At 36.1% G+C, this 19,514-nt stretch overlaps 2 protein-coding genes across 2 annotated transcripts in view; both read left to right on the top strand.

Moving 5' to 3' along the window:
* Window positions 1–10,184: 10,184 nt before the first annotated feature.
* Window positions 10,185–11,230, top strand: LOC101969883 (glycerol-3-phosphate dehydrogenase, mitochondrial). The gene has a single exon (XM_005328759.5). It carries the CDS (start codon window positions 10,314–10,316, stop codon window positions 11,010–11,012), a length of 699 nt encoding a protein of 232 aa, XP_005328816.1. The 5' UTR covers window positions 10,185–10,313; the 3' UTR covers window positions 11,013–11,230.
* Window positions 11,231–12,961: 1,731 nt separating this feature from the next.
* Nup107 (nucleoporin 107) overlaps window positions 12,962–19,514 on the top strand; it is a 42,762-nt gene continuing 36,209 nt past the window's right edge. Inside the window, exons 1-5 of the mRNA XM_005328722.5 lie at window positions 12,962–13,080; window positions 14,648–14,739; window positions 15,224–15,310; window positions 15,903–16,018; window positions 17,898–18,042. Of these exons, the coding sequence (XP_005328779.1) occupies window positions 13,073–13,080; window positions 14,648–14,739; window positions 15,224–15,310; window positions 15,903–16,018; window positions 17,898–18,042 (448 nt within the window). The 5' untranslated portion in view covers window positions 12,962–13,072. The remainder of the gene's footprint in view (window positions 13,081–14,647; window positions 14,740–15,223; window positions 15,311–15,902; window positions 16,019–17,897; window positions 18,043–19,514) is intronic.

The raw sequence follows: 19,514 nt of genomic DNA, 5'->3' as shown, positions 1-19,514 counted from the left end.
AAACAGGATGAGGGCTCAGTTAGAACCAAGACCATATCAGAAAAAAAAAAAAAAAAGAAAAGAAAAAATCTTAAAAGTGTCTCTTCTTTCCCAAATTGGTAAGGCAAGATTCATGCTAGATACCTTGTTTGCATAATAACATCTAAACAATATAAATTGTGCTACTTAGAAAAAAACAGAGCTCTTCCAAATACCCTAATAAATCACTGTTCAGAAATGTGGATATGTGTCAGATTTAAAGAATTTCTATGCTAAGCAGAGAAGTTATGTGAAAACAGGAAAGCAAAATGCTTTACTTGCAATAATAGTTTTGTGGTTGAGCTGGAGAATGCCCTATATCAAAAGAGAATAATGATTTTAGTTTTTCAGTTGCTGCCAAGATCATTTCCACTATTGATGAGGCCTGAGCTGTCTCTTAAGAAGAGTCATTACAATTGATTTATTTGTCTGCCAAAGCTTTGTCAGCAAACTCACACTGCCTTGAAAATGTCACTAACTATGCTTAAGACAGTAGAAGCACAGTCACAGTGAAAACCTATTACTTAGCTAATACTTTACTGTTAGAATTCCAAGAAGCAATAATATACTTATGTTTTTGTTAAAAATCTTTTCGTTTTTTACATTAGCATTTTTAATTTTTACTTAAATGTTTTAGCTGATACATAAAACATTAATAGTTTTGTACATATTAATGGAGAGTGTCATATGATGTTTCAATGCATATATAGTGTAGTGTAAATGAGGTTAAACAGATTATGAACTTTGGGGGGGGGGCGGGGGGGCGGTACTGGGGATTTAACCCACAGGCACTTCGCCATTTCGCCACTGAGCTATATATCCCTAGCCCTTTTTACTTTTTTATTTTGAGACAGGGCCTTTTTTAAGTTGCTGAGGCTGACCTGAAACTTGCATTCCTCCTGCCTCAGCTTCCTGAGTTGCTGGCATTACATGCCTGGCAAGCACTTACTATTTCTTTCTTTCTTTAAACTTTCATTTTATTTATTTATTTATTTATTTATTTATGTGGCATTGAGACTTGAACCCAGTGCTTTGCACATGCCAGGCAAGCGCTCTACCACTGAGCTACAACCACAGCCCCTTCTTTATGGTTAAAATTTTAAAAATCCTTTTTCTAGATTTTTGAAATGTACAGTACATTATTATTATTTTATCTATATTGTTATTATTTTCTATTATGGTGTCATTTTTTTATTTATAGTCACCCTACTGTGCAATAAATAGCCCACTAAAATTTCTTGCTCCTATTTACCTGTACAGAGAGATTTTTTTGTTTGTTTGTTTGTTTGTTTTTTTAGAGAGAGAGAGAGAGATAATTTTTAATATTTATTTTTTAGTTCTCAGCGAACACAACATCTTTGTTGGTATGTGGTGCTGAGGATCGAACCCAGGCCGCACGCATGCCAAGCGAGCTCGCTACCGCTTGAGCCACATCCCCAGCCCCACAGAGAGATGTTTAAATCATAATTGATTTAAACATAAATCAATGTTTAAATCATAATTCAGTAAAAATAGCATAATTTGAAATTTAAAAGTTTTGTATTTCACCATTCTGCTTTCTTCTTCAAATTGAACACAATTCAAAAGAATTAAAAGAAGAATTATGTAATTATTCAATTCTGTCTATGTTTAAGCACCACAAGATTGAGATGATAAAGACATCATTTGAGGTGGTATAGAGTATTGTGAAATATCCATATATAAGATAAAATGAGGGCTGAAGTTGTGGCGTAGTGGTGGAGTATTCACCTGGCATGCATGAGGCACTAGGTTTGATCCTCAGCACCACATAAAAATAAAATAAAGATATTGTATCCACCAAAAACTAAAAAAATAAATGTTGATAAAATGAAAATGAACATAAGTTATGATAAGATTATACTCTTGCTAGAATATTGTTTGAGGAATTGAGTCTTGAATATTTACTGTTATGTTGTGTATTATAACATTAGCCAATGTTTATTGAATTGTTGTTATATGCCAAGAACATTCTAAGTGATTTATGTATATTAAGTCATTTAATCCTCACTGTAAATTTATGAGGTAGGTACTATTATTTCTGTTATATAAAGGCATAGAGAAGTGATTCGTCCAAAGTTTACTGAGTAAGTGGGGGGGCCCAGGATCTAACCCAAGAAGTCTGTGTTCTGTACCATCTCCCAACTGCTATATAAATATTATTTAATTCCCAGTGCAAATTTTTCAGGACAATATTCTTTTATATATATATATATATATATATTTTTAGATGCTGGTGGACCTTTATTTTATTCATTTATTTATGTGCAGCGCTAAGAATCGAACCCAGTGCCTCACACATACTAGGCAAGAGCTCTACCACTGAGGCACAACCCCAGCTCCAGGACAGTATCTTATTCTCTCAGTTTTTGTAGAAGATGAAACTTAAGTGTAGAGAGAGAAAATAACTCACCAAAAATAAAATGACAATGTTCCTACCCACTACGATACACTGCTTACCTGGGAAGACACTAAAGTTACAACCAGGCTCTGCATTTAAACTTAGACTTCATTTCTTCTCAGAGTAATGCATTTTTCTTCAAATCAGACACCTTTCCTGCCAAAAAAGACATACTATACTCAATCACTATCTCCCCATTATGATTGCCACAACCACATCCCATAGTAGAATCCCATCATGTCTCATTGAGTCCTTCATTTGGTTTTTCTCATCTACACAAAGTCAGACAACACACCTGAAGATTTGAGGGCACACACAATTTCTATTCCATGCTCAATTTTCTTCCTGTCTCTTGAACATTTTTTTTCTATATTTTTTTTCTCTCTAGACCAAACTCATTGTTTTACAGGTTTTTCTAAAACTTCATTCACAATTCTGTATTGTTTCATATCACTGATGTTTAGGAAACAACATTACTCTGAACAACAATGTGAATGTATTTAATGCCACAGATTTGCACACTTTAAACTGCTTGAGCCAGGCATGGTGGCACACACCTGTAATCCCAGCTACTAAGAAGCCTAAGACAGAAGGATCAAGTTCCAGGGCAGCCTGGGCAACATAAAGAGACCATGTCTCAAAATAATTTTAAAAAATCAGTGGTAGATCACATATCTAACATGTACAAGGATTGATCCCCAGCACCTCAAAATAAAAAGACATAGCATGGTGCATGCTATGCAAATAAATTGCCTTTATATACATATGCATATATATAAATTTTACATATGTATATAAAATTTACAAAGAAAATAAGAGTTGGATCATCACAGAGGGGAGAAAGTACAACATTACCAACCAAGCACTAATATCTATTTGCAAGATGTTAACAGTTTTTACCTCATAATAATAGGTTTTAAGTAATACTCTTTTAAAAAAACAATGGCCAGTTTTTACTCAGTATCTGTAATAGTGATTTAAAATATTTATGTATTTCATGTTAGTTGTGTATGTTTGAATAGGTAAGTTTACCTGATTTTAAAAAAAAAATGACGAGAGCCTGAGGCAGCAGGATTGAGAACTGAAAGCCACAAGTTAATATTTAAATAAAATAAATATTTAATAAAATGAAATATTTTTTTAAAGGGTAGGGACGTGGCTAAGTGGTTAAGCACTCCTGGGTTTAATCCTCGGTAACAAAATAAATAAAATTAAAGTAAAAAATGAGTGAACATCCTATTTCCTCCAATCTGTACCTTCCAGGTCAGAACACAATGCTATAGTAAACAATCATTTGTGGATAGATGAATAAAAGATTCTTCAGGATGATGTTCACTGAACTATTTTATATGGAGAACAAAAGGAGTCTAATCATATTTATATTTATCAACATAAACTATTAATTATCCTTTATGGATAAAAAAAATATTTCTGCTATTATTGCCCCATCACAGAAAAAAGGGATGGGGTTGATTTAATTCAGTCTGTGTTACTAACATATCTATCACTATGTCCCAAGTCTAATGTTTCCATATTAACTGATAATAATTATAAAAGTAAAAGTAAGATTTTTCTGAACATGCATAATATACCACTCATTAAATCATTAACTCCTCATAGCAACTCTATGATCTAGTACTATTATTACATCCAAAAAGCAAAAACTGAAGCATGCATTTGCCTATAAGGGGACCTAGCTAGCAAGTAGTAGAGCCAGGATGTGACCCCAGGAAAACCTGCCCTAAAGTCTGAGTCTTTTTTTTTTTTTCTTAATGGTGCTGGAGATTGAACCCAGGCCCTTGTGTATGCAAGGCAAGCACTCTACCAACTAAGCTATATCCCCAGCCCTGAAGTCTGAGTTTTTAATCATTTTCTCTTGCTCTCGCTCCTGCTCTCCCTCCTTCGCTCCCGCTCTCTCAATGCAGCCATGCTCCATCTATCTAGGCTTAATTATTTAATTTACTTGTTTTTGGTTTTTGGTGTTGGGGATTGAAACGGGAGCCACTTTATCACTGAGCTACATCCCCAACACTTTTTTGTTTTCTATTTTGGAGTGAGGAGTCTCTCAAAGTTGCTTAAGGCTTTGCTAAGTTGCCCAGGCTGGTCTCCAATTTGCTATCGATCTGCCTCAGCCTCCCAAGTTGCTCCAATTACAGCTTTGTTCCACCATACTTGGCTACTTCTTTTTGTTTTATATAAACTGCTATCTATCCAAAAATTGTATTCAAAAGTCTTCCAACTACTGTTGGACATAGCAAAAATATTGAAGCACCTATAACTCATTAGATTCTCATCTGACTCACTGTAATTCTTAATGAATTTATCAAACTATTTATTTGAATTTCAGCTGGTGCATGCTATACAAATAAATTGCCTTGAATAAAACAAGTCATAGAGAACTAGGAAATATCAACAAAATCAGAAGTTGTACCAAACATAACCTTATCAACTTTGATATAATCTTTATTTAGTTCTTATTTAATTCATTTTATATTGTTTCAGAGCATACTGGTATACATAAGATGCCAATATGATTCCCTCATTTATAGTAAAGCAAACATTTTCAAGTTTTTACAACCTCCCCCCTCCTCAACACTGTTTTAATGACTGTATGGACTGCAGTCTATGATGTGGGCATTGGTTTATTTCCTCACTCTGCTTGGTAGGAGTGGGAAAATATGCCAGATGGCCACAGAATGAATATAGTTGAACATAGCTGTATATGGAATTTGAGGCAGCAATAATGGAAAGATGATGCCAGAAAGATAAATCAAATCCTGAGACTGAGTCAAGTAGCTTAGAGTTAAAATTGAGATCTGAAGGAAACTGAAAAATGTGATGATCAGATTTGCATCTTTATATTATTCTCTTAGCAGTATGAAGAAAGGGGTCTAGTCCTAAAACAGTGAAGAGATGAGTTAGTACTAAGAAGTAGCAATGGAAATGCAAAACATTTAGATTAGGTGATAAAGTGGCTCTGGAGGATGACAGGAGAATCATTCACTTGAAAAATATTTAGAGGGACATAGCACAAAACAACAACAAAAAACCCCTCTGCCTTCCTGGAATTGCAGCCCTATTGAGATGAAATTTCAGATTTTTGGCTCTGTAACTGGATGTGACCATTTGCCAAGATAAAAAAATATAGGAGAGCCGAGCACGGTGGTGCATAGCTGTAATCTTAGCTACTCAGGAAATTGAGGCAGGAGACTTGCAAATTCACAAGACTAGCCTTGGCAACTTAGTGAAACCCTGTCTCAAAAGAAAAAAAAAAATGGCTGGAGAAGCAGCTCAGTGGTAGAGCACTTGTCTATCTTTGCATGAGCCCCTGGATTCAATCCTCAGTAACACACCTGCATGCATGCATGCATACACACTCACATACACACACACACACACACACACACACACACACACAGGTAGGGTTGTCATTGTGTTATTTGGTGGGGATCAAAGGAAGAGACAGACCTGGTTTAGAGTTGAAATATGTTAAATTTCTACGCCTTGTATCCAGTGGGTCCAGTAAGCCACTGGATGTATGAGTTTAGAATATGAAGTCAAGGTATGGGCTAGACAACAGACTGAGGGATTTATTAGGAGATAGTTGGTAGTTTGAAGCCTAAGGATAGTGCAGAGTTGAAGAAACAAGGGCTTAAGTTAGAACTGAGGAACAGATCTATTATTTAAGCTAAAGACAGATTTCTAGAGCACACTGAGATTAGCTTCTCCTAGTCCTCCAATAAAATCACGCCAAATAGGGGGAGAAAAGTAGTGAGGAAGATAATTGTCAATGGTGTCCAATGTTCCAGAGATTATGTGAAATGAAAAAATAGTAATAAACTTTTACTGGTGAAGAGCTCATTGGTAACTTTGTTTAGAACAATTTTCATTTAGCATTAAAGGCTGAAGTCAAACTGCATTATGCCATATTGAAAATGAAAATGGAAACAAAAAGAAATGTTTTCTCAAACTATTTGACTAAATTGCCAATGATATAGATTAATGATTTTATATGAAAAGACTGTTAATCAAATAGATTATGCAAAAGTATATAATATAATCTCACTTGTTCCAATAATCTATCACTACATAAAAAGCCACCAAAAAATGCAGTGGCATAAAACAATATTATATTAATGCTATAAGTTAACTGTATTTAGCTGAGTGATTCTTTTCTGATTATTGAGTTTATTTTTCCACATTTTTTATTGATGCATTACAGTTGTACATAATGGTGGGATTTGTTACATATTTGCACAAGATATAATATCACTCCTCAACGCTTTCCCCCATGGGTGATTCTTTTTTGTTTGTGGGATTTTTTTCCCTCTCTCTGCTGGTACTAGGGATTGAACCCAGGGGCATTCTAACACTGAACATTCTAACACAACCCAAGCCTTTTTGCTTTCTTGGTGTCAGGGTCTCCCCAAGTTGCTCAACCTGACCTGAAACAGGGACATTCTGCAAATTCATCTGAATTTCTTGGAAATTTCAATAGGATTGGGGATGTGTCTCAGTAGTAGAGTACTTGCTTAGCATGCCCAAGGCCCTAGGTTGATCCCCAGCAACACACACACACACAAACACACAGAGTCTAAGAGGCTTATTCTGTATCAAACAGAACAAAGCAACATGACAACAAAATGCATGGTCTTATACTGGGTCCTATATCTGAGAGGGACAGTTACAAAGGACATTTATCAGAACATCCCCTGGGGGAATTTGCATTTGTTAATTATAATATTCTATCAATAATAAATAAATGTTCTATTCAGTATGACTAGGTAGGAGAACTTGTGACTTCCTGCCTCAGCCTGGGATTACAGGAGTGTGACACTACGTCTAGTACTTGTCATAGAAATGTCAACAAAATTTCAACATGAGTTTTAAAGATATAATTGAATTTTGTTAGAAATCTATGAGAGCTGGGGATGTGGCTCAAGCAGTAGCATGCTCGCCTGGCATGCGTGCGGCCCGGATTCAATCCTCAGCACCACATACAAACAAAGATGTTGTGTCTGCTGATAACTAAAAAATAAATATTAAAATTCTCTCACACTCTCTCTTTAAAAAAAAAAAGAAATCTATGAATTGGGAAGCATCTCATCTACACAATAAGGGAAGCCTCAAAAAATAAAAATTTCAAGGGTGCCTCAATGAGTTGAGCAGAAGTTGAATTCATAGGTAGAAAGGGGTTGAAGAAAGTAGAAATAAAAGGGGGAAAGTGATTGATAGGTTCAAAATTACTTCCTTTAAAGGGTTACTTCCTAAAAGGGGACTTCCTTATCATGATGTCTTAAGTAGACTGGGCCCCTTCTGATTGCAAAACTTTAAATTTTTGGAAAATTTGCCTGTTTTAAAGTTAAAGTTCATTTTGATTATGTGGACTCTAGCATGAATCACTCCATTCTTGTTTGGTCCAGTCTGTTGGGGCTTAGTGAAGTAGCTCAATCCAAAACAAGGATATATTATATTTAACAGGAGATACATGCTGAAGTCTTCAGGAGTGAAATGTCATAATATATGATACCTGCTGGGCATAGTGTCACACTCCTGTAATCCCAGGCTGAGGCAGGAAGTCACAAGTTCAAGGCTGGCCTGGGAAATTTGTGAAATCCTATCTCAAAATAGAAAAGGACTTGGTTTATAGCTCCGTTGTATAGTGCCCCTGGGTTCTGTGGGAAAAATGTGTTTATATACATATATGGACATATATGCACACATACTCACATACTCACATACAAATACATACACACACATATACAAATACATACACACACACTATCCTTGACTATTGGAGGTGAGGAAGTGAAAGGTACTCCAGGTCAGAAAGTTCAGGTTTGAGTGTTAATGGTTTGGCTGCTTCCTGTTCTTCAGCTCCCAAGGAGCTGTGCTTCTCCAGGCCTTTTCTCAAATTCTTAACAAGTCCATTACCTCTTGATATCTTCAGCAAATTCTCTTTAGGCATGGTGAATTTCTGTGATTGCAGCCAGGGACCCTAAACATAAAGCTAGGATGCATACACAGAAGGGATTTATTCCACATAATTTTAAAGTAATCAAATGAATGTATCATGAAATATTTTAGAATATTATGGTGTTCATGCCTACTAGTATCAAAGGTGAATTCCAGTGCACTAACAATTTGTCTCTCTTTGCACATGACTGAATATAGGATTAATCCTTTGCCCCAAACTGCTCTTATTTTGTACCTCCTTGTCAATCACTAAGCACACTTCAAGTACTTATGTATAAAACACATTGGAATTCAATAGCTGAGGGACACATGGCAAGAACTGGATTGTACTCTGAATACATTTGCAAGGCCTGACAAAACTCATTAGAACCACACTTCACTTCCCATAAAAACAAGTGCACTTTGTACAGAAAAATTAATGAGGAAAATAGGAGAACAACATGGCATGATTCTTCAAGAAGGCTATTAAAAGGGGAGAAAATATTTTGATGATTTACTTTGTACAGTACTCATGTGATCTCTCATTTTAAATCCTCAAAATTCTGTAAGAAAAGAATTGTTTATCTCCATTCTTCAGATGAAGGATCTGCACATGCATAGTGGGATTGAACCTAGGTCACCCCCAAAGCTGTGTTTCTTTCAAAATGTCTTGTTGCCTCATAGTGCATAAGGTATGAAGAGGCCTTTCTGAAAACACTGTTTTCCTAAATTAGAACAGAATGTAAATGTATAAGGCACAATATGACTGATTTCCTCTTTTCCCACTGAAACCAAGGAGGGTTCTGAAGAAAGAAAAAAGGTTCCTGCTGGACCAAAGAAAAAGCAAAGGAATTTTGCAAAGCTGCTCTTGATCAAATATCTGAAAAAGAAACTTGCCAGAAACATGCTTTGAAAAGCAAGGAGAAAGCCATACATGAAAAAGCTATCTTCCATCACAAGGAATATAGAAGTACAGAACTGAGATTCAATGGCTAGGATAGCAAGTAAAACTGGCAAACTTCTATGTACCAAGGTTTTAGTAGTGAGAGCCCAAAGATCTGAAAGGTAATGCAGTTTCTTCATTTTCATTAGCTCTTCAGTGACACCTTTATTAAACTCAACAAGACTTCAGTTAACATTCCAAGGATTCTGGAACCATATCTTGCATGGAGGTACCAAAACCTAAAATGTGTAAATGAATTGATCTACTGGTGTGATTATGGCAAAGAGTTATCTTCATAACTCTTTTGACTGCTAGATCTCTTGATAAATATGGCATCATCTGACTGAAGGATCTAATTCATGATATCTATATACTGTTAGCAAACTCAAGCCAACTTCTTGTGACCCTTCAAAGGATCTTCTCCATGAGGTAGAATGAAAAAAAAAAAGAGTACCTATTTTGTAGAAAGTAAAGATGATTTATTAAAAGACAAAATTACAATAAATTTAGATTAAAGATCTTAATTGGTGTTGTGATTCTAGAATCAGGCAACACTGTAAGATGGGATAAGTGTTCCAGTGAGCTGAGCAGAAGAGGTTGGCTTTACAGACAGAAAAGGGTTGAAGAAAGCAGGAAAGAAAAAGAAAAAGAAAAGTGGATTGAGCATCTCAAAGTTATTTTCCTTGGGTAAAAGGGCCAGGGAGACAACAGAAAAATAACTTGTTATTCAAAACAACCAAAAAATTTCAGGTTACTATTATGGTAAGGATTAAAGCAGAAGGAAGGTAATTATCATGCAGATTGAAAGTGTCCTATTTGGAAAATTTGATTCTCTCTTTGTCCTGATTTCTTTGAAAATTAGATCATTAGGGCCGAGCCTGAGATCCTGGGGGGGAGGCTGACTCCGCCCTGGCTGGAGGAACTAGGTGCTCCTGCCCGCTGCCCCTTCGCGCGTGAAGATTAATCTCAGGTTAAGAAATGGCATTTCAAAAGGCCGTGAAAGGGACTGTTCTTGTTGGAGGGGGTACACTTGCTACCATCTTAGGACTTTCTCAGTTCAGTCATTACAGAAGGAAACAAGTGAACCTGGCCTATGTGGAAGCAGCAGAGTACTTTTCAGAACCTGTTAACAGGGAACCTCCTTCCAGGGAAGCTCAAATACTAACTTTGAAGAACACACCTGAATTTGATATCCTTGTTATCGGAGGAGGAGCAACAGGCAGTGGCTGTGCACTAGATGCCGTCACCAGAGGACTAAAAACAGCCCTTGTAGAAAGAGATGATTTCTCATCAGGGACCAGCAGCAGAAGCACTAAATTGATCCATGGTGGAGTGAGATATCTTCAGAAGGCCATCATGAAGTTGGATATTGAGCAGTATAGGATGGTAAAAGAAGCCCTTCATGAGCGTGCCAACCTACTAGAAATTGCTCCCCATTTATCATCTCCATTACCTATAATGCTTCCAATTTACAAATGGTGGCAGTTACCTTACTACTGGGTAGGAATCAAGCTGTACGATCTGGTTGCAGGAAGTAATTGCCTGAAGAGCAGTTATGTCCTCAGCAAATCAAGAGCCCTTGAGCATTTCCCCATGCTTCAGAAGGACAAACTGGTAGGAGCTATTGTCTACTATGATGTATTGGACGGAGCCACAAATTGGAACAAGTTGCCATGAAGGTTTTCCTAACTCATGCTAAGAAAGAGTGCAGTGCATTATGTTACCTCAGACCTTCACACTGATCCCTGCCCTCTACAAGAATGGAAGTTTCCAAAGAATGAAGGAAGCAGCAGCCACTGAGCATGGAGAGCATCTCTCCTGTTCAGCAGCATGTGGCCTTTCTCATCGCTTTCAGTTTTCTTTGTGTACAGAATAAAACAGCCATGTGTAGAAAATTCTGTACCATTGCATCCTTGAGGATCACTTGGCTTGATTGCAATGATCTCTGTGTGTATGTTTGCTTAGTCTCTTAAAGGAAAATAATTTGAAAGCTGAGCAGTCTTTCCCTCATCAAGTCATGAGCTGTGAATCTTTCTGGAGAAATATTGTACAGCTTAAAAGCAGTATTTGAATATGTCTCATGATTTTGCTGCTGAAACTGCGGCAACTCAAGTTGCAGGGCTTCTAAACCAGCCTGTTTCTCACTGTTTACCCTCTTTGTCTGTTAAAAATTTGATTCTGTCAGCAGAGCCTCAGGTTTGGATGTTACTACCAATAGTTTGTGAGATCACAGGATGGGGAAAAAATGGTTTTCATGTGAATACTGCTCAACTTTTTGATGTGTGATTTTAGGGAATTTGTTGACCAAATGTTGACATGTGATATTTCTGAATTGAAATGTGCCTGCTTTAGGTCTAGGCTAACTTTATATCATTGATACATCTGTGTACTCTCTTAAGAATGAATATCAATACTTTCTATATCAATACTTTCTAAAATGTTCTTTTGTGTAATTTTGTACTCTGTCAAGAATGTCTTTACTATGTTAGTCTTGGAATGCTTAGAATGACTATAAAGGGAGCAACATTTTGCATTACAAGTTGAAACAATGTTGATTCATATATTTTCAGATGATAAAATTCTCAGTTTTCTATATGACTATCAATTTATTTATTTATATATATTCAGTAATAACATATTAGTACCATCTCTATGTCAGGCAATGTCATAGGTACTGGATGGAACAACATAAAATATTTGCTTTCTTTTTTTTAATTTGCCATCTTTTAAAAAATATTTCTTTTACTTGTAAAAAAAAAAAAAAGAAAAGAAAATTAGATCATTTAGTTTTGGTTCTAGTGAGATGGAACTTTAGTAGGAGTGACTCTGTTTTGATGAGTTTGGTCTGTCGGAGCCCAATGCAGGAGTTTAGTCCAAAACAAAGGCATCCTATAATTTTTATTTAACAATTACAACTACACTATAACATCAGGTTTATTAGATTAACTATTAGTAGATAGAAACCTACCATTATTTTTGTAATCTGGTCAGTTAATAAACTGTCACTGCTTTCAAATTGGGCAAAAAAAAAAAAAAAAAGAAAGAAAGAAAAAGAAAATATTGACTGATTCCTTCAGGACCAGAATATACTACTTTCTGCCTAGACAGCACTTTCTTCTATGCTTGCTTTCAGACGTTTTAAGATAAGCGATCCTATTTTCAATGAGGAAAAATACCAGGTAAGAAACAAACAACAACTGTGGAAAACAATTTTTAAAACTGTACATTGGGGTTGTACCACAATTCAGAGGCGAGTGCTCTGAAACAGGGACATTTGAAGTGTGGGACAGACCTCTCATGTCTAAATTCCAAGTCCAAGTTCTTTCTGCCGAAGAATATCAGGAAATGACTTAGACATTCTTCCAGACCATCTGTATATTTCATGTTTCCCAAGAACACCCCAAGGTGTGAACCACTCCCACAAGCCAGGGTCAGGCAAAGCTGCAGTCCAGCGTCCGAAATAAATCCCGCCCGCGGCCCGCCCCGGCCCAGCTACGCAGAGACACGCATTGGCAAACTTCGCGCCTGCGCCCACGGACCTGCTACTGTTGGTGGGAGTCGCGCATGCGTCAGGTAGGAACTTTGTTTCTTCTGTCCCACACCTTTTTCTTTCAGGCTGGGTTAGTTAGGGAGCGCTTCCGGGCCAAAGGGTTTGCTTCCGGAGAGCGGGAAGGCTGAAACGCGGTGTTTAAACTGGAGCTCCGATTGCAAGTTTTTGAGTGCAGAAGACAGTAGCCATGGACAGGTCAGTCCTGATGGTGACGACTGGACCCAAAGTCTTGTCCCTGTTGCCTGTTAGCGGAACGAAATAAATAAAACCAGGCTTCAGAGGAAGCCGGGAGGTCCGGGTGGCTGCTTACAGGACTCTTCCTGGGCCGGGAGATTTGGCAATTGATGAAGGACAGGCCGCCTGGCTTGGGCGGAGCAAGGGACACCAATAAAGATAATCTTATATTTCTACCGCTACTCTGCGTTCTTTTTGGCGCTTTCTCACAACTGTGTTCACTCGTGAGGTGGGCGGGATATGTGGTAGCTGGGCAGTGGGAATGCTAAGTGATCAGCCCGAGATCACAAAGCCAGTCAGTGACAGTACTGAGATCTCAGCCTAGACCTTATGATTAAAAAGTGTTCCAGCAGAGGCTGGGGCTGTGCTTGTTGAAAGAGCGCTTGCCTAGTATAAGTGAGGCACTGGGTTCGATACTCAGCACCACATTAAAAAAATAAATAAATAAAGTAAAGGCATTCTGCCCATCTAAACTACAAAAAAAATTATTTTTAAAGTCAGCATGAGATAGAGTGCCTTCTAATGACCTGATGATTATGCTAGTAGCCTCAAAGTTTCAAGATTCTTACCTTCAGGGAATTTATCGTGTAGCAGTGAAAATGTTGTTTTGTACTGCACTATGGTAAAAGAAATGAAGGAGCCAGTAAGTCTCTCCGACACGGGAAGTATTAGGAAACTTCTCAAAGAAAGTAATTTTCTAGCGGTTTTTGAATAATAATGGTGCATTGTTAAGATCCAAAACTTGAAGCCAGGCTCTGTGGTGTATACCTGTAATCCTAGCTACTTGGAGGCTGAGGCAGGATGACACAAATTGGAGACCACATGGCCAATTTAGCGAGACCCTGTCTCAAAATAAAAGTAAAGGGGCTAGAGTTATATAGTTCAGTGATAGAGCGCTTGCCTAGCATATGTGAGTTTTAGAGTATAGTCCCCAGTAATCCTCACCCCCCAAAAGAGAGAGATTTCTTCAATTAAGGAACTTCTTGATCCACCAGGGGAAGAAAGATTTACTTTCATGAAGCAATTATATAAAACAATGTTATATATTCCAGTGTTGAAATAGGACAAAGTGATATACTGAGTGCTATAAACTCAAAGTCTTTTTTTAGTTAAGACTGTAAAGAATAAGGATTTGGAGAAGGAGAGGATTTTAATTATTTATTTTGATACCATGGATTGAACTCAGGGGCACTCAACCACTGAGCCACATTCCCAGTCCTATTTTTGTGTGTGTGTGTGTTTTATTTAAAAACAGGGTCTCCCTGAGTTGCTTAGTGCCTCCCTGTTTCTGAGATTGGCTTTGAACCCAAACCCACAGTCCTCCTGTCTCAGTCTCCCACTGAGCCACATCTCCAGCCCTTTTTATTTATTTTTTTTATTTTGTGAGAGGGTCTTGCAAAATTGCTGAAGCTAGTCTTGAACTTGGGAATCTCCTGCCTCAGCCTCCAGAGTGGCTGGGATTATAGGAATGTGCCCCTACACCTGGCAGCAAATACTATATTAAAAGAATTTAATTATACTGTTTTAGGAGTGGCTTTGCAGAGATGTCATCCCCTGTGATCCGAGAGGCAGAGGTGACACGGACTGCTCGGAAACAGAGTGCACAAAAAAGAGCCTTAAGTATCCTTTGCATTTTAAGGATCAGTATACAGTCGCAGCATGTTTTGAATCAATGTTGTAGGATTTTCTTTTTATGAGAGGTATTAAACATTATCTGTAATAAAATACTTTAGAAGTTAGTTTTGTTCACTCCATAGATATTTTATTTGGTCAACATAATGCTCTCACTGAAATTCAATGAGATTAATATTTATGTTTCCTTGATAAAATGTTCTATTTTTACTGCTATGTTATAGTTAGAATTTCTTTTTTTAATTTGAAGTTTTGGCTGCAAACTCTTAAGATCGTTATATAATCTAAGATATCAGAATTTGAATGACAGGGGAAATTAGTTACTTATAACTTGGATTTAAAAAAAAGGTAGCCACAAAATACATGTTCTTGAAAAATTTATTTATACGTTTTATGTGGTAAAGCTATGGTTAATTCTTATGGTTAATGATCTTTTCTCCACATGGCAAACTTTTCTTAACTCTTCCTGAAGTCCGGGCTTCTCAAGATGAAAATTTTGGAAATACTACACCAAGAAACCAGATTATCCCACGAACTCCCAGTTCATTTCGACAGCCTTGTAAGATTGTTTTTGTTTTAAAGCATTTAATAATAACAATAGTTAAAATAGCAAATATCATTTATTGTGCACATAATAAACATTTGATTTTAATCATATAAGCATGAATAATAATGATTACAGTTATTTGTCGAACTCTTACTATGAATAAGACATTGTTCTTCACATAAATACACAGTAACTATGACAGTGTTATCTCTATTTTACAACTATCACTAGAAGTGATAGTTAGAGAATTTAAAATGATTAATAAATTCCATATGTAATGGAACAAAGATTAAAACATTAATCTGTTTAAAGCACACACCCTCTTATACTGTGCTGCCTCAGTATGCTTTATAAAATTGGAATATGAAGGATTTTTAACTGAGCAGTTACAGTATAATGAAAGCATCTCCACTGTATAAAATTTTTCCTGATAGACTTAGTATCTTAGTTAAATCTTTATAGATGTGTTAATATTTAAAATATTTATTTGGCTAGGATCCAAATAATTGAAAATTGGAAAATTATTCTTTACTGTTTGCTTGCTTTGTTTTGATGACCACTACTCCCACAACTTGGGTTCTTTTTATTAACTTCTTGTTTGTAGTTACTCCACCAAATCGAAATTTTCTAAGGCATCCAGATGTTTCCTCCATTCTTGGAACAGGAGGGAGGTCTCCCCGGCTTACACAGTCTTCAGGATTCTTGGGAAATCTGTCCATGGTATGTATAAAATTAGTGCTGACTGGGTACAGTGGCACATTCTTATAATCCCAGCTACTCACAAGGCTGAGGCCGGGAAAAACCCCACAAACATTCAGTCACAGAAGTGATCTATGTTGTGGGAGTATAAGGAGAATTTGACTAAATTTGTATTTTGTATTCAAGGGGTAAAATAGAAAACTGGTCTCACTGGGTTGCTAAGGCTGGACTTGAACTTGCAATCCTCCTTCCTCAGCCTCCCAAGTTGCTAGTATTATAGGCAAGTGCCACCATACCTGGCCAGGCACAGAGATTTTTATTTTCACGTGAAATTGTCTAAGTGTATTCTGAAGAGTAATTTTGCCTGTTAAACCTCTCCTTATTGAAGGTAAAATCCATCATTCTATTTATTTATTTATTTTTAAGTGTGGTGGTAGGGATCAAACTCAGGACCTCTTGCATGATAACCAGGCACTCTACCAATGAACTACACTCTCAGCCCCAAACCCATCTTTAATATTTATTATAGCATTGGGGCTGGAAATATAGCTCAGTGGAAGAATGTGTGCTTAGCCTGCACGAGGTTTTGAGTTTGTCCTCCCTGGCACTACAAAGGAAAAAAGAAAGGATTAAAAAAATATACTGTCCTTATGAAACTTATTTATTTTGACAGTGTTTTTTTTTTCAATTTTTGTTTTGTTTTGTTTCACTTAAAAACATGAATAAATTGCCTGCTTTTGGATTTAAGCAAAAGAAAAAGTCTTTTTATCAGTGTACTGCTTCAGATCTATAAGATTAGTAGTAAAATTTTTTCTCTTTTATAGTAGAGGTATTTTCCTGATTTTTCTCAATTTGTATGTCAGTCATGAGAGATAGTACTGGGTATAGGTTTCTCTGAATTAAGTAAAATAAAATTATTTGCTTTAATATTTTTACCATATGTCTACTGCAAAGATTTGATTGTAGACCAAAATACTTTCTTGCATTTCCTCTACATCAGAATTTCCAGATACAGCCTTTTCATACAAAGATACTTCAGTTTCTGTCTCTGAGATATAAGGATACTTTTTTTGGCATATATTACTGTTAACACATGTAACTAACACAGTAATTCGTTATCATTTCAGACATCCATTTTATATCACTATTGCTTAATGACAAGGATGCTTTCTGAGAAATGCAGTGTTGGGTAATTTTGTTGTCATGACCATAGAGTGTACATATCAAACTAAGATGCTAGAGTGTCACTGGGTGATATGATTTTGTACAACACAGTCATTTATGTATTGTTTATGGAGCATAATATATATATAATGACTGTAGACATTATAGTACATATTTCAGTAAGTGCTTGAAGTTCCTGTTCTATCAAAATTTTTGTTGTTTAAATCAGAATCCAGACAAGGTGAACACATTAGACATTTATGTATCTTTAAGTTTTCTAATGTGTAGTTCCTCATCTTTTTTTTTAAAAATTACTATTAATTTGTTACAGAAACTGCATTATTTGTCCTGTACAGGTCCCCAAAAGTAAAAAATTGAGGTGAACTTACATATAGGACTTTATTTTACCTACTAATAAGAGCATAAATTTTACAAAGTGTAATCTTCATTGGCTTTTTTTTAATATTTTTTATTTTATTTTTATGTGGTGCTGAGGATCAAACCCAGTGCCTCACGCATACTAGGCAAGCGCTCTACCTCTGAGCCACAACTCCAGCCCCTTCATTGATTTTTTTTAAAGGCATGAAATAATACATTGGAAAGAAACAATTTAAAAACCCTGTTGGCTATCTTTTTAAAAATGAAAATCATATTTGTAAGGTTTCAGTATTTTTTAACTTTATTTAGTATTAAAATATTTATTCACCTAATAACAATAGCTCCATTGCTTTTCAAGGTAACTAATCTGGATGACAGTAATTGGGCAGCTGCATTCTCATCACAGCGTTTAGGGCTCTTCACAAACACAGAGCCGCACAATGTAACAGAGGATGTAAATCTCAGTGCCGTTATGTTACGTGAAGATGATCCTGGAGAAGCTGGTAAAATGGCTTTTAAGTTTTGTGACAAAGTAGCTTTTCACTTTACAAAGGTCAAGGGAACTATCTCCTGTTCCTGAACATTATTAAATACTTTTTTGGTTGGGGGGAGTGCCATAAATTTTTTTTTTCCCAAAATACTGAAGACTAGAAGTCAAAGATATTGGCAGGGGTTACTTTCTTTTAAGATTTCTCTCCTTGGCTTACAGGTGGCCATTTTCCTCCCATGTTTTTACATAGTTTTCCTTCTATGTATAACATTATTATGTAGGTTTTTCATTACTTTAGCATCATAAGCTAGCACTCATAAATGAGTGCTGTCAATGTGCTTATCAGTAAGCATTATCTTATATAATACCATGGTCCTTTCCATAGTCTTATTAAAGAGGTAATCATTCCCATTTTAGAGGAAAGGAAACTGCTACTCACAGGGGTTAAATTAGCTTGCTTAAGATCACCTGGCTAGGAAGTAATGGCAACTGGATTTGAAACTAAGCAGTTAGATTTCAGAGCCCTGCTCTTAATACTTCGGTAACCACTATTTTCTTGTAGCATTTGCTAGTAATATGTACCCAGGTATAGAGTGACTTAAAAATACTTTCTCCTTAATCTATAAAATAGAAGAATTCCATTTTAAAGGCAATACCTTAAATATTGTACAATACTATACTAAAGTGTATGTATTTCCCCTGAGTAGAACATATTAGTGTCCAGTATCAACTCTTACCTACTTTGATATGGAAAACTTAAAATACAATTCAGGTGTTCTAAAATTTGAACCATATACTGTTTTTTTTGTAATGATTGTCAATAACACAGAAAAGACTAATAACTACTACATCTTTGGAATCTTAAAAGACTTACACGTAACAAAAGAAAAATAAACTGGACTATATCAAAAGTTTAATCTTTCATGTATCAAAAGATATAATCAATAGAGCGAAAAGCAGCTAGGATGTAATGAAAAATATTTTAAATATATGTCTGATAAGGAGTTCATATCTAAAATGTATACATATATAAAACTCCCATAACTTAACAATAAAACATTAATTTGGTTAAAAAAAAATAGGCAAATCTAGGCGGCACAGTGGTGCACACCAATTATAGGATGAGGCATAAGGATTGCAGTCAAGACCAGCCTGGTTCTTGATTAGTTAAATCAAAATGTCCCAAAATAACATAAAAAAGTCTAGGGACATGGCCTAGTGGTAAGCACTTCTAGCGCATGTGACCTGGATTCATTCCCCGGTACCACCCCCTTCCCCCCAAAAAAGGCAAAAAACTTGAATAGACATTTCTTAAGAGAATATATATACATAGCCATTAAGCACATGAAAATATAATCAACATCATCATAATCATTATAGAAATGTAAATTGAAACCATAAAATAACAACTATTGACAAGTATAGAGAAATCAAAACTCTCGTGTACTGTTGTATTGGTGTGAATGTAAAATGATACAGCCTCTG

The sequence above is a fragment of the Ictidomys tridecemlineatus genome, chromosome 6, assembly GCF_052094955.1.
Source record: "Ictidomys tridecemlineatus isolate mIctTri1 chromosome 6, mIctTri1.hap1, whole genome shotgun sequence".
Taxonomy (NCBI): domain Eukaryota; kingdom Metazoa; phylum Chordata; class Mammalia; order Rodentia; family Sciuridae; genus Ictidomys; species Ictidomys tridecemlineatus.
Note: the sequence above shows the minus strand (reverse complement) of the source record. Positions and strands in the feature narration are given on the sequence as shown.

Bases quoted from the DNA above. Each gene is read 5' to 3' on its own strand.
- LOC101969883 (XM_005328759.5), top strand. From the start codon at position 10,314: ATGGCATTTCAAAAGGCCGTGAAAGGGACTGTTCTTGTTGGAGGGGGT.